Genomic DNA, 17,259 nt, shown 5'->3' with positions numbered 1-17,259 from the left:
TGAAATAGAGTAATAAATTTTAAATGTACACAATATTATGAGAATTATCTATTGGATTTATTGATAAACTTGTTTCCGGTTACATGGGAATTGGAATTTATAGAATTTATGGGACGCAAATTGCATTAACGGGTTAATTATGTCTGTTTTAAACATAAATAATTATTATTTATACTTAGTTGTGAAACCAATAATTAATTTACATTCGCTAGATTTATTAAACCCATAAATAAAATTAATGCCAATGTAAAAAGGAGTTGAGACTTAGCTTTTACGAAAACATAAATAGATATTTGAGTAATAGCTTCGATGGTGGAATTTACTTTCCGGAAATTTGTTGGCATAATCTGATTTTCCTGTAAAGTGCGGATGTTTAACGTTGTAGATGTTAATAGCTGTTGGGAAGGGTAGGTAAAATACCGAATTAATTGCATTTTGAAACTAGGTCTGGAAACTACCTGGGAAAGTAACCACAAAAACCAAAAGCTTGTAATTCACTTTTCAGTGTAACTAGAATGTTAAAAGATTTAATATAACTACTAATTGAGATATCGTTATGAAATAAGAAGCAAATTAAAGCTAATTTATTTAGTATTTAATGTTATGAAGCTCATAAAAATTCTCAAATTTCGGAGTTATAATTTTTTTTTAACTCAACCTTGCATAAACTTAAATATAAATGTTAGTGTAATTAATTTTTACGTATCTCGGAAACTAATTGAGATAGCGTTATGAAATAAAAAGCAATTTAAAGCAAATCTATTTAGTATTTAATATTTTCAGGATGATTTTTTCAAATCCCCAAATTTTTGACTTATGAATTTTTGAATTTGCCCTTGCATAACCATAAACAATGTTAAAGGTTATTAATCTTTAGATATCTCGAAAATTAATTGAGATAGAAACATTTATATGTAAAGCAATGAATAATCAATACTTCAAAGGTAGTATATCTTTGTAAATGAACCAGCAATAAATCCCAAACTATCTTCAAGTGATATACTGCACCTCGCCAAATGAGGAGTTGTAAGATCTAGTATTAAGGTAAGACATAAATCGTCTTCTCTAATAACCCGATAGTTTCTCTTATTCGTAATATTGTTTGCTGGGAAATTTTCTATCAATCGATTTATGGGATTAAGAGTTTTGTCTTATTTTTTGTTGGATGGTTGTGGGGACGTTCACCCAAACGTTGCGTTATTTTCTGCGAGGATAATCGATCTGGATTGTGAGATCTCTCTTGTGCAAACAAGGGGAAATTTCCAATCCCAAGTACGGCAGAGTTTTGGTTTAAATTGCCCATGGCGAGGACTGTGAAGTGTCAACAAAATCCTTTGCAAAAACACTGAGTAATGTTTTGCCTCATTCGTTTGTCTCGCGCGTCTCTAAAGCTTTCTATTATCGTATATTTAATGAATTTATCAAGTTGTAATTAGAAGTTGAGTTAAATCGTTGCCAATTATTTAAATTTATTTATTTATAATTAATAATAAAATAAAACAACATAATTGAAAAATTTGTAGGAAAATTGTAATAAAAGTTACGATGGTATTCAGTGTGAACCGTTAAACATAATTGGATATAAACCGTGAAATATCTTACTTTTTCATATTTTAAAGTGGCTATTTAAATCCTATTAAATTTTCATATAAATGTAAAAGGATCCCCGGAGAAAGATCATATAGGTAATAAGTGAAACAATAAAATTTACATATCCCAATTTTGTTTCTTTTATCACTTAACGATAATATTAGTAATATCTTAAAGTAGTTAAAAACTTTATAGAGCGGTGTTATAATCAAATTGAATTTTAGCCATGGCAAATTGTTTTAAGAGTGCCTCCAGGTATGTGCTCAAGAGATGTGCCGCTTGAATTCCCAGAATTGATATTGATTTTCAGCTATTTCCTTTCTAGAAGACCAGGTAACTTCGTTATATCAGGATTGGAAAAATAATAGAAAGTTTTCAGCTGTGGAAAGGGAGCCGTTGTTCTTCTGACACTGTTTATTTTGGATATCCTTCATTGATTTAATAAATACGTTGTAAATTATTAAATTTTTAGTATTATTATTATGTAGTAATAGATTTCGGATAGGTTAATTGAGGTAAAGCTACCTCTAATTCGTGGTTCATATGTAGGTATAATTGTGTTATGTTCGTATTACGTATCGCACGTGGTTTTGGGAGCAGATAAATTGAGATCAGGTCGATTCTGGAATTCAATTAGTTTAATGGAGGGCCAAGCAAGGTAAGGTAGAGCTAGGGTCTTAGTAAAATATTATTGTGGGAACCTACAGGGGTATTACAGGTAAGCTGCAATTTATCGTCGTAATAATCGGAACTCCGGGAAAGTTTTAACCAGTTTAAAGTCTCCGAAACCATATCCCCTTAATTTATCTTCTCAACTAGAATAGAACGACGCTAAGAGATTTTAATTTTGTGTTTGCGAACCCCCGAAGATTTGATGGAAACCCTGAATAGTTTCTCATCATCAAACCTCCTCACCCAATTTTTCTTTTGTTGAAATATCAAAAAAACGAATACTCTTTATTAAGCAAGTAATATTTATTTTTTGAAAGAAAATGAAATTGTCCCTTTTTCTAGTTTTATGTATGAATATTATAGATGTTTACGGAGCCGTCGATGTGTGTTTACTGAAATCATGAAAAATATTTACACACAAAATTTACACCGTTTGAACCCAGTACGGGGACGGTCGTAAATTGATTTACGATGCCGTTCTACCGATGCCCTTCAATATGTTTCCGTACAAAGCGGTAGCGTGATGAATGTTCAATATTTTCAGAGGGACCTTAAAAAACGGGAACCAATTAACAGGGAGGATATAGCAGAAAAATCAATTTCAATATACATATTTATTACGATTTTTTGTTAGTTTAATAAATATTTATTTTATGTTTTGATTTTGTTTATCAACACTTTTGACATAAATATAAACCAAAAATTTTATTAAAACAATAGAATATTAAAAAATTTGTTAATAGTGTCATAGTAGTAGCAAATTTAATTTTAAACAATCTTGCTCTTTTTCAGTTTTGCTCTGAGACGCATAAATATCGAGAAAAATACGAAAATTTGTTGAGATTTTTTAAATTGGCTGAAGAAAAGTATCGTGTCCAATTTATCTAAAAATCAATACTAAGTCACTTTTCGTATTGTAAAAGTAAACCAAAAAATACCAAGTCTAATTTATGCTTTGATATATCAAAATTTGTAATTTCCGCAGAAAAACTCCTCTTCCATCTCCTCTCATATCGATCAAACTGCGCCCCACTTTTGTAGTTTCAGTAAACTTGAAAAGTAAATCTAGGATTTTATGTGATTGAACTTTTTAATTTAACAGATATTGTAATAATTTTTTTTTAAGTTTACGCTATGTATTTTTTTAGTATAATCGGCAGCCAAAAAGTTTGCCTGAACTTCGGTACTCAAGGTAATGGTTTTTGTTTCAGATTGCCGGGCGCTAAGATTTTAACTTAAGCGTCATAATTTACAAAGTTTTTTCGATTATGTGTAGCGGTCAGAATATTAATGAATTATTAGCTTTAAGAAGAAAATGTGAAAAAATACAATTACAAAAAATGCTGATTCAAGAAGAAACATGAAATAAACTTGCATATTGATTTGTCTTGCAGTGAAACGTAAAACATACATGAGTTGGGAATACAGCAGCTGGTTAAAAATAAGGAGGTCACGAGGTGACGCTCCGAAAGAAACTAAATATTTACATCAACTTTTTTCTGTAACAAAGATTTTATTTCAATGACGATCAAATAATATTTAATTAAATATATTCTTAAGATTTCTTTTTTGAATTATTAATTGATAAAGTTAGAATCTTGTAAATAATAATAATAATAATAATAATGCCTTTATTAATAAGTCGCAAAAAAAAGGAAAGAAAACAATAATACACTCTTAGAAAATAGACTTATTTTCTGGACGAAGTTCAGTTTGGTTATTAACCAACTGCTCTTCCACTTAATCCAGAATATATAGAAAATATATATATAAAGCAAAAATGAGAATGTTTTTAACAATACTAATAAACAAAATGAAAAAAAAAAAACAAAATAACAAAATACGACGACATGCCAGTATAAAGCGATACATTAATAACTCAGAATATAATAAAAAAAAAAATCATGATGACTCAAGCAGGAGGGAGGATTTTAATTTACTCTTGAACGAAATACAGTTCAATCCTATAAGGTTCATAGGTAGATCATTGTACGTTTTAGCTATCTGGTAGGAAAAGGATCGGTGCGAGGCGCGGCGTGGTACCGTCAATACATCTTTCCTCCTTATATTAATGTTATGGACATCGCTTCTGAAAGATAGGCGTTGCAGCAAGTAAGGAGGCCGCTGACTTTTAATAATTTTATAATAAACGCAAGTTGCATGCAGTTTACGTCTGTTTTTCATGTTCAACCACCCAGTCTCTGCCAACTTATGACTAATATGGTCATATTTACGAATTCCGTAAATAAACCTCAGACAACCGTTCTGAAGGTTCTGGATACGACGCCCATTCGCCCCCGTTAAATTTGGACCATAAACAACGTCGCAGTGATTTAATTTGCTTAGAACCAAGCTATCACACAGCATAATTTTTAATTTTTTACTTAAGACATCCCTATGGGCATACAAGAGACGCAGGGCGCCATACCCACCCCTCAAGCACCTGGCCACATGCTCCTCAAACCTCAACTGATGATCCAATGTGACTCCTAAAATTTTTATATCATCGGAAACAGTAAGAGGTTCGCCATCCACCACCAATTGACCGGATATCAAAGGCTTAATCGCTCTCCTTGTGACACTACCGCAAAACAGAAGTACAGAAGACTTAAATGGATTTAGCACAAGTTCATGGCGTTTCGCAACATCAGAAAATAATGCTATATCTGAGTTAAATTTTATGCAGGCATCAACCCAATTATTTGGATTAAAATTCAGCAGAAGCTGTGTATCGTCTGCATACAAGTGAATCTGCGAATGCTCGAGAACCTGGTCAAAATCAGATGTATAAATAGAGAACAATAGTGGCCCCAAAATGGACCCCTGAGGGACTCCACGAGTAACAGACAGAGCGCTCGACACTTGACTATTAATCTTCACAACCTGAGACCTGTCCGACAAAAATGACTTTATCAAAATTGCAGCTTGATTTCCAAGACCAAAATAATTAAGTTTAGATGCAAGTATATTATGATTTATTGTATCAAATGCTTTGGTGAAGTCCAACGATAACAAAAGTGCGGCTTGCCCGGCCTCTCTAGAAGCAAATACATCATCAGTAAGGTTCAATAAAGCTGTTGCGCAGCTGAAACCCGAACGAAACCCAGATTGTTGATCTGGCAGTATACTATACCTTTCGCAGTGTGCTCTAAGTTGCTTTTCCAAGACTCTCTCTAAAATTTTTGACATTACTGGGAGGATACTGATCGGTCTAAAATCTCTTAGGGCAGAAGGGGAAGATACTTTAGGTAATACAATTACTTCAGCCATTTTCCAGGCATCCGGAAAAACTGATTGATGAACAGCAGCGTTTATTACGTGAGTAATATAAGGAATGAGAAAAGGGGTACACAAGTCAATCATCCAAATTGAGATACCATCAGAACCCACCGCTGCAGTTTTAATGTTATTAATTATTATAGATACTTCATGTTCATCAACAGGCATAAAAGCTTGCATTATCTGCACTCTAGGGTTTACGTTATTTTGATAAAATATGGGTAATTCGGGATCAGTCTGGATATAAAGTGAAGAATCACCGTGAACAAAATAATTATTTAAATCGTTTGGAAGAAAAATGTTAGGCACTTTGTTATCGATTTTTTTATTTATATTTAGAAGTTTAATCTTTCTCCAAAGAGCCTTTGGATCTTTACTACGTAAGGCGTAATCATAGTATGCCTTCTTTTCAGCCCGCACCGTTGATGTTACCAGATTGCGATGCAACTTGTATGAAACCCAGTCTTGAGTTAGCTTAGACTTTTTGAATTTTTTAAGCGCATCATCTCGAATAGACATTAGTAGTTTAGTATTATCTGTTAGCCAGGGACTGGGAGGCTTTGTAAACCGTCTAGTTTTTAAAGGTGCATGCAAATCCATCAGAGTAAGTAAACAATTATTGAAAAAAGTTATCTTATCATTCACATTTTCCTGATCATATATGTTTCTCCACGGAATTGATTTCAGATCGTTCTAGAATTGTGGATAATTAATGTTTTTCACATCCCTGTATGTACGATAAATTGCAGCAGGCCTACCGATATCAAATGCCAGCTCACACTTTACTAGTTCATGATCAGATATATTAGGTACATTTACAACATCAATACTAGTAAACAGCTTATCATTTGTTGTAAAAACTGGATCGAGTAAAGTTTGCGAATTTTGTGTAATTCTTGTGGGTTCGGTGACTAACTGATGTAAGCCAATAGAAGTCGCAAATGAGTGAAGAAGTGTTGTTGAGGGAGAATCAAGCTTAAGAAGATCAACATTAATATCGCCCACGATAATTGTCGAGTGAGATGTAACAATACTCTCACAAAGGGTACTCTCCAGTGTTTCGATAAAAAGAGGAAGATTAAAATTAGGGGGCCTATAAACCACTCCAAAAGTAATACAGAGTTTTTTTCCTGCATCAACGGTAAAAAATAGTTGCTCAATAGAGCAGGAACTGTTTAGAAGCTGAAATCGTATTGAGCTTCTTATGTACACAGCAACACCTCCACCGCGCCCCCCACGATCCCTACGAACCAGATTGTAGCCAGGAATATTAACTAAAGAGTTGGATATATTAAGAGTTAACCAGGTTTCCGTCATCGCAAAAATATCAATATTGTTATCAAGGATTAAGGATTTTATTAGATTATACTTGGGAACCAATGATCTAACGTTCAAATGAGCTACGTTCAACTTCTTTTTATAATTTGAAATTTGAATCCCCCTCGAACCAGATCCATCGAACATTTCAGCAAAAAAAAAAAAAAGACAAAACAAAAAAAAAATTTTACTAAGCTAAAGAATGCTAAATAACGCAGGAATAACAAAAATAGGCGTTATAGAAAAAAAAATGCTTGAAGCCGAAGCGACTTACTAAAAAAAAAAGAACATTTTTGAAAATAATGCTTTTTTAAAAGAAAGAAAAACAAAAAAATAACTATGATAATTTATGGTTTGTTAACTTGCCGACGAGTTCTCCTCTCGTAACGATTTTGTTCCGTCTTAGCTGATTCCACAGAGCTGTTAGGTAGATCAGTGAATTCGTTAATTCTCTTAATCTCATTATTTGGAGATCTCACAAATATACGCCCATCAGCAGTCCAGGCATTCCTTGGACCCACAGTATTTCTCGCGGCAGCGTACAACTTCATTCTTCTCTTGGTCAGTGACTCAGTTATTAAAAACTTCGTACCTTTCAACAGTTTCTTATTAGACCATATAATTTTGCGATCCTTATAAGAAATCAGTTTGATTATGATGGGTCTAGGTGTTGCAGAGGATCCAATTTTTTTTTTCTTTGGACCAATTCTATGTGATCTATCCAGGAGATTTAAATCGAAAGTGAAACCGGGTACCTTAAGATATTGCTCAAAGAAATTCGCCACTACAGCATCAGTATCCTCGTTTTCCCTCTCACCTATGCCATGTATAAGTAAGCAATTTCGGCGAGAATACGTTTCCAAGTCATCCACGCGTACTTCCAATCCATCAATTAGAGATTTAATATCATTCAAACACCCAATAATATGGTCTTTAAATTCATAATATTCCTTAACCAGGTGTTCCAGGGTAATAAGCGGAGTGTCGCCAGCTTTTCCTTTTAGAGCTGCATTTAACTTCGTCTCAAACATTACCATTGTTTGCGCGAATTTATTTTCCAGCGATTTAACAACAACCCCGGCGTCGCCGCTGATCTTATCGGCCATGATTTTATTTTATCTTATTTATTTAGATCACAACAGGTCCGGTCAAGGTCACCGGGTCGAAAATTTAATCGCCGCTCAGGAAAACGTAATGATAACGAAAAGAAATTTATATCACCCGCGATAAATGTCAATAAAGAGTTAATCAAATAACCGCACCCCAATAGAAAAAGGTTAGAGGAAACGCTTGAAAGTCACATACACTATTTTCAAACACAATTACTATTGAAAAATCAACTTTTTATCGCCCCGATCTTCACACGAGTTACGCACACGTCGCCATTTTTTAAAAAATGTACTCAAACTTTATATTATTGAAGGAAGAAGTTTCGCAATGTCTCAATTTCCTTCAAGTGGATAATCATTCGTTTTAACGGGATTTGTAACATGCGGCCTCGAAAGTTTAAATTGTCGATAAGAGTAGAAATCTCTACGGTATCGTATCGTGTTTAAAATTTCCCTTATGTCTTTTATAACTCAAAACATTATTCTTAGAGGAGATAAAATTAATCAAGTAATTGTTCGTTTTAAAATTAGATTCATGGAGGTGAATTTTGTAACATAGGGTTTTATCAAGCAATTTATTTTTGTTTTACGTCAATGCAGCTTTTAACCAGCCTTTGATAACCAATTCACTGTAAACCATAATCCGTACAGCGCTTCAACAGCGGTTTGTGTGCATTTTGTGCAGCACAATCTTCGTTATGTCTCGATTACGTTCATATTATTCGTGAAATGATTAATAAATGTTTTATGAAAATCCGTATTTACTTTCTTGGAAATGTCTCGCGTAAATAGTCGCACACGTGGAGAATAAAGTGGATTGCGCTGAGAGCTATATATAACGTGACAGCATCTCCGAGTCAAAAGATCAGTAGATCGTCGTGTGTGTGACTGACGTTGTAGGTAGGATTTGGTGGTATTGATTTTTCCAACAAGGTCTTCTTGTTTCAATCGTTATATTTCAAGTTTAGTTTGGATTTGTACAAAAGATGTTTACTATAGAATAGGAAGGTGAAAGGTAATAATGTAAATCCTTGTGGTGAGTGGAGGTATTAAATTTATGGGCGAAACCAACTATACTGACTTGATTAACTGAATTGTCCATTAATCTACTCTAACGTTGACACAGTTTCACCAAAATTACCTGTAACAATTTAGTGTTTACCTTTGATGAAATGAAAGCTCCCCTTTAATTGAATTTATTATGCAAATTTCGATAGGGGGATAATTTTTAAATTAAGACGATTTTTTTTATTAACAAAATTAATTAATTGGTGAGCAACACCTTAGTTTAATTCGATATTTATTAGAATCAGTCCAAATGTCTGTAAGCGAGAATGACACGCAAAATCGTCTTACCCTCGTCAAGCATTACCACAAACGATATTAAATTATCATTTAAATAGCTGCGACACGTTGTATAACTGAGTATCTAAGCATCATTAAAATTGACGTGAAATTATAATTTAATAAGAAAATAAACCCGGCGCCTCCACCAAAATTGTTAGAATTAAAAATGCAAGATATTTTTCAAACTATAATTATATTTATATATTTTATTGTTGGACTAGATTACAATACTTGACTGGATCTATATCACAGAAAGACATTTACATATACAATACATATACGTAAAAACAATAAAGGTCGATATGTATACAAAGGTTCTTCCGGACTTAAATTGATTCTCATCGGCTTAATACTGCCTTTTGGACCACATTTCTTCCACACTAACGTCACTAACCAATATGATTCTTTTATTTGAGCTTTTAGATTACCGCCTCGCTTTGCAACGTGATAACCTCGCCTTCCGATATGTTATAGCTGAGCCTTTGATGATGGATGATATCCGGGTGTGATCCGGGAAAATTAAGATTGGTTTTCCGGTGTTCCAACGGTTTCACGTGATGATTATTTAGGTGTATTTCACTGGAAGCGTTGCTATAATTTCCCCGATCACCTCTTGACCTACATCTTAAACCACACATAAGTCTCGGCGAAAGACGACAGCAGTTTTGTAACGTCTTCTTAAATGCAACCCTGAATTCTCTGTTGAAGTACGCGTATATAACGGGATTTAGAGCTGAGTTGAAGTACCCAATCCAGAAAACTAGCGTGACGACCCCTGGAGGGCTGTAGCAGTATTCCGGACCACACAGTGATGTTATCACGTACCTAAGAGAAATTAATTGTCATAAACATATAAATAAACAGTTTAAAAAAGAATTATTATTTCAAAATTGTTTATTTTGCTCCCGAAATTTATTATTTACATATTGATTATTAAAAACAATACATTCGTTTTGCATTATTTCCAGTTAACTAAATTTAATTTTCATTTTAATAATAAAAACTAATTGATATTCAAAAAGATCGATACTTGAATTTGTTGATAAAAGTCGACCACAAAATAAGTTATTCTTACCACAAGAAGAAAGGTAACCAGCATGCAAGGAAAGCCGATACGATAATCCCCAAAGTCCTAGCAGCTTTCCGTTCCCGTTTCATCTTGTTACTTGCACCGGGATCGACCGATTTTTCCTCCACCAAATTCATGTCTACAGTTTGGGGAAGGGTGGTAAGGCCGGCAGAGATTCCATTGATTTGGAGATGTTTGTTTAAAAGAGCCGCAGCCACTTTACTCCTGAAAACGAACAGTTTTAAAATTACACTTCGATTAATTGAAAAGAAACTATTTTAAAGCACTCAGTATTGATTTGTTACTAACAATGATTTGTAGTAATTAATTGCTACGAAATTTTTTTGAACAGATATTTTTAGATCGCATTAAGTGCAGAAAAGAGAAAAATACAAATTCAGCAACAGCTGGTTCCTTTTGGCTTTATTCCAAGGTATACCATAAAAATGTGAGTTTATTATAGCCTATGATACATTAAAGGGCTTTGTTCGCAATATAAAGAATGTAGTATTATCTTTATTACCGCAATATTTATTAATAATAAGTCATAATCACAAGTAATGATTAATAATGTCCAAACTTGCGAAAAACGAATGCTTAAATGAGACCAACATTGGGCGGAAAGGTTCGAGAGAACTTTAATGCTAATTACGGAGATGGATTCTAGTTTATACGCGAACTGTGTAATTTAATTCCATTGTACTCATCAAAGTTAGTGCCCCGTATTTTATACCTCGCAGTGCGAAACTTTAAGTTTTCGCGCGGAATGGATGAGGGTTTATGTTGTGACAGTCCGCCAACTAGGTTATTATTTTGATATCGTTGCTATTTCAATACAAACTCTAAATAATATTAAATAGTAATATTAAAAATTGGGTTGGTAATTTCTTTTCCATTTCATTTGAACCTGGATGATTGACATTTGTGAAATCATATAAGAGAAGAAGCTTGAACTTTAATGGAGAGTACCAAGGATGTTATTATTATTATTTCAAGTCTTATGGTAGGAATCTTACAACCTCTTTTTGCAACTGGTGCAGGCTGCAGTGCTGGTCAAGATGGTTGTGATGAAGTGGATGAAGCGTTTTCCCCACCACATAGTTCTTCAACTGCTATAAGGAAGACGATGTACAAAGATGAATGTCTGAGTTGGAAGAAAGAAAGATCAATGCTATATTAAACACGGGAGAAGAAGATAAGGGAGATGACCATCAATTCTTTTTAAGTTTATTGTCCTTGAATTGAATTGTTGTCTTTTATTACATACCTAAGTGTTACAACGAGTCTCTCTTCTGGTATTACTTGTTGTTGGAGTATGTAATCAACCGTTCGTATGATTCGCATCTTTAAAAACATGGTGTTATTCTCCACAAATATTTCTACATCGATTCTTGACTTCCTGGTTTTATGCAAAATGCGTTTCCATAAATACTTGTTTTCATCTAAACGAGATTTTTAGCTACATCACTGTTTAGATAATATTATTATTACTAATTATTAATGACATTCTTATTTTTGAAACGAGAAATAATGCAATGTTTTTATTTTAAATCATGCAACACACAACAAAAAAGTTAAATTAATTTAAAACAGATTGTACATTTCTCAATAGAACAGACTACTAGTAGTTAAATTTTTAATCTGTTGACCTATTATCGGTTTGTTGAGTGCAGGTCAACGAGCCGTACAAATAAAACATTTGCCCTTTAATCAATTTTATTGTTGTGCGATATAACTGTTTAGGAGTGCATTTTTAAAATGTAATATTAGAAACTCGATTTATTTCGTAATAAATGCTAAACTTGTATATAACTAAACAAAAATCTATGTTCTGAATTTGAATCTTCACCAAAAAGTTTACAAATACTTTAACGTTGTTATTTCAAAACGTTTGGTATACATAAAACTGATAGTTGTTTAATTTGTAATCTGTTGATCTATTATTGGCTTGTTCACTAAAATATTTAACTAACAGATTTGCGCTTTAATCAATTTGATGGACGCGTGATCTTTTCTTACATTTTCAAAGGGTAATTTTAGAAGAACGATTCATTCGATTTTATTATTTATAGTAACAGAATTAGATTGGTAATTTCTTGTACATACGAAACCTTTTAAAAATTAACAGGTATAATAGGGCTTGTCTATCACAGTGATGAACACCAAAGAGTTTCCCTAACGAGAACTGAAGTTTTCAATAACTTTTTGGTATAATCAAGTACAGACGCTTGCCGTGTCTATGCAGCACGGTTTACGGAGGCGACGATGCTGGTAAATTTAGCGAGACTTTTCGCTTTCAAGCTGAGAGGCTGGCTGTAATCTCATTTAAGTACTACCAAGGAAATTGGTAAACCGCAAGCGTTCAAGGAGAAACGTGTACTTCATTTTATAAAACAAGTTATTTTTCAAGCATGATAATTTTTTACTTACCTATATAACATTCGTTCTTGTCGATCAGCTTCCATATAAATCTTATAATACATAAGTATCATAACCATTCCAGGGACCCAAAAGCTTACGCTGGATGAAATAACAGAGTAGGTTCTATTTACGGTGAACGTACACACTTGAGGATTTTTCTTTCTAAATGCAAGTTGAACATCTGTGGTGTACCATTCCATAAATATTGGTAAAAATGAGACCAACGCGGGGCTACACCATACTATACTGAGCATTATAGCCAAACGGGTTGTAGTCATTATTAAAGGATAATCGAGGGGTTGCACTATCGCGTAATATCTATCAACACTAATACAACATAAATGTAATATAGACGCAGTTGAGAAATACACGTCTAAAGAATTCCACACGTCGCACATAAAGTAACCAAAGAGCCAAACACCACCGGTCACCTCTACACTAAAATTGAAGCACATCGCCCATATAGCTACCAGCATGTCTGCTAGGGCCAAGCTTACAACGAAATAGTTTGTGATTACACGTAATTTTCGGTGCCTCATAACGGATACTATAACTAATAAATTACCGAACAATGCTGCTATGATTATGAATATCATTACAGTGGTTTTTATCGCTACTAAAAAGAACACTATTGATTTTCTCAAGGAAGACTCGCCATCAACAGCGATACTGGTCGTGTATGTATAAAAGGAGCCATTTCTGTATATTAATTCGGTTCTATTTAATGTTTTATTAAGTTCGTTTGTAAAATTGTCTTCGATTGTGGTCGGTAAACCGAGGATTATATCTATTTTATTCATGATTGTTGAAAATTAAGCTCTTGAAACTGGTTGGTTTGTAATATGTGCGGTTAAACCCTGAAACAAACAAAAATAATAGCTTAGTGTTTTAAATAATTATTTTTTTGTTACTACTTTTGTGTTTGACTATGTAACAGAAGTAATTTGAGTAACATTTTTAGCCATAAAAAAGAAGCGGTCGAGCAATGTTCGGTAAATTGAGCAAAGTTTGTTTTAGTAACCCTGAGGGTCCACCTGGATGTTTTCGCTGCCAACGGGAGCCAATTTGCCATACAGGTGCGTCTGTTTATTTCAACGCTGTTCGTTTTTTGGCTTCATCGAATGAGATGCTACATGACCCAATTTTTATATTCCACAAAATAGGAGTTGAAATCAAATGGAAACAAATTCTGTTAATAATTAGTCTACCACAAAATTGATGTCCAACATCATTACCTCCGCTTTGTTGGAATTTCTTCATTGCGACATATATGTACTTCAACATGTCTTGCAGCTTAAACAGCACTCACTTAAAGTACAGATTAAGCTACGACCTACAAATAAGTTAACAAAAATCGAAGGTCATTATAGCAACTACCTTGATGCGTCTCATTTATGACCTCGGAGAGAATCTTGAAATCGGCAAAGAGAATTTCGAAATCGTGTAGGAGTTTACGTATCATGGTTCCAGCGTGCACTAGAAGAAAAACTGCAGTGTAGATTTGCGAGGGCGGAGGCGTGGAAAATTAGCAGGAGAGACATCGACACTCATCTTCGAGAGGAAAGTCCTTTGCACGATTTTCAAAGGAACGTGGAGACCCAGATACAATTATATCAATTGCTAGGAAAACACGAGGAACCAGATGTAACGTGTACTATAATGACTAGAATTAAGGTCATGCGACTGCAATTGGAACAAAACACGGGAACAAGGAAGGCATAAAGTCAGGTATTGTAATTGTTTTGTGTTTTAATAATTTCTAAATCAGATTTGAATTTCAATATTTAAAGAAAATATATTATAAATATAATGGAGTGAGCGTGGATGGTAAATTAAATTATTGAAAACTTTGAAAAAGTTTTTGATGCTTATCCTGGAAGATGGGGTTCCACATCGGGGATCAAATGCAGCGTTGGGGTCTTTAATCCACAGACGGAAAAAGCTTTTTTTTAACTTAGAAAAAAGTTTTAAAGAATATTGATTTGTTTAAGTAGTAATCCTCAATTCAAAATTTTATAATAATACAAGCGAGTATTTTAAAACTTAATTCCTGAGCTTAAAATTAAAATGTTCGAAAGTTGCAAACTTCAACTAACTTTCCATACTTTCCTACGGAGTTTCCCAGGTGACAGTCCCGAAATTGGCAAAAATTAAAAAAAACTTTCTAGATTCCTCTTTAAATAGCAAGAAAATTAAGGCCACTTATTTTAATTATATTTATGTTCAATATTATAGAAAACAGTTAAATGAAGTTATCTTTTTATTGAAGGAAGATTTTTTTTTCCTAACAACCAGAAGGTCACATAGTGTATATCTGATGGTTATTATTGTTTGCCTTTTATCGATCTTCAAAGTGAGCTTTAAATAATTCCACGTGGTTCCGTCGATTGACCATGAAGCACGGGGCATTATGTTGTTGCGTCTAACTATTAAGCAATAATTTATTTTCAAAAACATCACAGCCAATTTTAAATCTATTTGCAGGTCACTTTAAAATAACGAGCTATAATTTGAAACAAATATAAATAAAAAAATGGGATGATGTTTTATGAATTTTTAATTATACGTTGGTCACAACACGTTTTACGTCAAAAATAATTAATGGTATCCCACGATTACATTGTAGAACGTGAGAGTACATTTTTTACAGTAACCATTTCACATTTATCAAAATGTAAAACTCGTTAAAAGAGATAATGATGAAACCACATTAAATAGTTTACAGCATCCTTTGAATATTAATTTTCGACGTTTACATTACACGCCTGTTCGTAAAGGAAATAAGTTTTTTTTATAAATGTTAAACTAAACTTTTAATTAACAAGCTAAAGTAAACGTTTCACATGTTTTTGCGTAAGTTTTACAATTAATAACTACCTTACGTAAATAGAAACGTCCAAGTTTTAAGCACTAAATTCATGATTAAATTTCTTTGTATGAGTCATATGGGACGTAAAAGAACTAATATTCAGCTCTTGGGAAATGAAAAGGAGGCATTTATCTTTGAGAGAGATATTTCAAAGAAGAACTGTAATAATCCAACTAGACTCGGATACGGTTTGAAAATTCGAAATCTAACCAGAACCCTTTATTAAAATCAATATGCATATTTAGGGTAATGACAATTGTTACCTACCAGGCACATTGAAGCATCATACATCAACACTGTCATCACTAATGTAAGTTTCGTGTTTAACTTGGAACCGAATAGAACCCGTATTATAAATTATATTTATTTTTAACTCTTAATTTCTGTCTAGTTGAACTTTTAAAATTGCAAGGATTTAAATGAACTCATTAACTAACTACTTATCATTAATCTAATTAATCTTAAACATACCTTGAATTTAAGTTTTCGGATGCTATGGAAAGTTATTTAGGTTCTTATCCGATTTGTAATACGAAATAGCAAAATTGATTTTTCTCTTTTTTTATATAAATGTGGAAGTGCACACAAAGTTAGTTTAGTACTCGCCCGGAAGCTTTCTGAGTCGATTTCATTCTCCACTTCCATCCGCTTTGGACCAGCACGCGAAGTCTACTGGTGTAATTCAAGTTGGCGCGACTCTTCATTTTGTGCTACAACGCCGACGCGATCAGAATAGTAGTACGCGTGTCTCTTGAACATTGTTTTGGCACACTCGCAATCGCGTGCTGCACTAAATCTTAACGCCATTTCCATTTACTATTATGATAGCAACATTAATTTACATCTGATGTTTATGTTTATATTTTAACATTTGTGGCTTCAAACACTATGAATAATACGACGTCTTTAATAATAACAAGCTCATGATAAATTATTTGTCTCGTAAAACTTTAAAAAATTACATATTACAGAGTTGGACGTAATAGTAGTTAGTATTACTGCTTGAAAATTAATGCATATCTTTTCACTCATGTCAAAAGCATGCTTGCAAAAACCAAATAATCATTGTTGAAGAGTATCTACTGCTTGAAGATGATTAGATACTGGTAATAGACAGATGGATAGTGTTTAAATATGAATGTACAACTGTATGAAGAATGTCGAAGACCCACATAGGTTGGCCAAAACTATATACTGCTTGCAAATGACACTGTTAAGGATACTGTTAACAAAAAATTAACTTTTGTTTAAATCCGCCCCTTTAAATTTTTAGGTACGTGGCGTGATCGTCTCTGATAACCCGATTCTCATTACCTACAAAGGACAAAATAATGTACGAAAAAGACTGGAGACTGCTATTAGAAGACTAGATACTATCTGTAGCAGACTAAATTTTGCTTGCAGAAGACTGCATTTCGTTTGAAGCTTGTAGCAGACTCACACTGATTGAAGAAAATCATATACTGCTTGCAAAATGACACATTCTTACTACAGAAGCCTAATACTGCTTCCAGAAGACTAGATGCCTCTTACAGAGTACTAAGAATTTCTATGTATTTGTTTATCCATATCACCGTTGTAGAATT

General features: G+C 33.3%; 1 protein-coding gene across 1 annotated transcript; it reads right to left on the bottom strand.

Annotated features, from left to right (window-relative positions):
- Nucleotides 1-9,488: 9,488 nt before the first annotated feature.
- LOC111427223 (octopamine receptor beta-1R-like) lies at nucleotides 9,489-16,335 on the bottom strand. Its single transcript, XM_023062238.2, has 4 exons — nucleotides 16,145-16,335; nucleotides 12,814-13,661; nucleotides 10,390-10,608; nucleotides 9,489-10,139 (listed from the first exon to the last, which is right to left on the bottom strand). Exons 2-4 carry the CDS (start codon nucleotides 13,602-13,604, stop codon nucleotides 9,734-9,736), a joined length of 1,416 nt encoding a protein of 471 aa, XP_022918006.1. The 5' UTR covers nucleotides 13,605-13,661; nucleotides 16,145-16,335; the 3' UTR covers nucleotides 9,489-9,733.
- Nucleotides 16,336-17,259: the final 924 nt, after the last annotated feature.

This window comes from Onthophagus taurus, chromosome 2 (assembly GCF_036711975.1).
Source record: "Onthophagus taurus isolate NC chromosome 2, IU_Otau_3.0, whole genome shotgun sequence".
Classification (NCBI taxonomy): Eukaryota; Metazoa; Arthropoda; class Insecta; order Coleoptera; family Scarabaeidae; genus Onthophagus; species Onthophagus taurus.
This window is presented reverse-complemented; position numbering and strand designations above follow the sequence as displayed.

Excerpts from the sequence above, each read along its gene's own strand:
- LOC111427223 (XM_023062238.2), bottom strand. The coding sequence starts at position 13,604 with ATGAATAAAATAGATATAATCCTCGGTTTACCGACCACAATCGAAGAC. Across the intron at positions 10,609-12,813 it reads CAAGAACGAATGTTATATAG|GAGTAAAGTGGCTGCGGCTC; the intron begins GTAAGTAAAAAA and ends GTTCGTTTTCAG. Across the intron at positions 10,140-10,389 it reads TGGTTACCTTTCTTCTTGTG|GTACGTGATAACATCACTGT; the intron begins GTAAGAATAACT and ends AATTTCTCTTAG.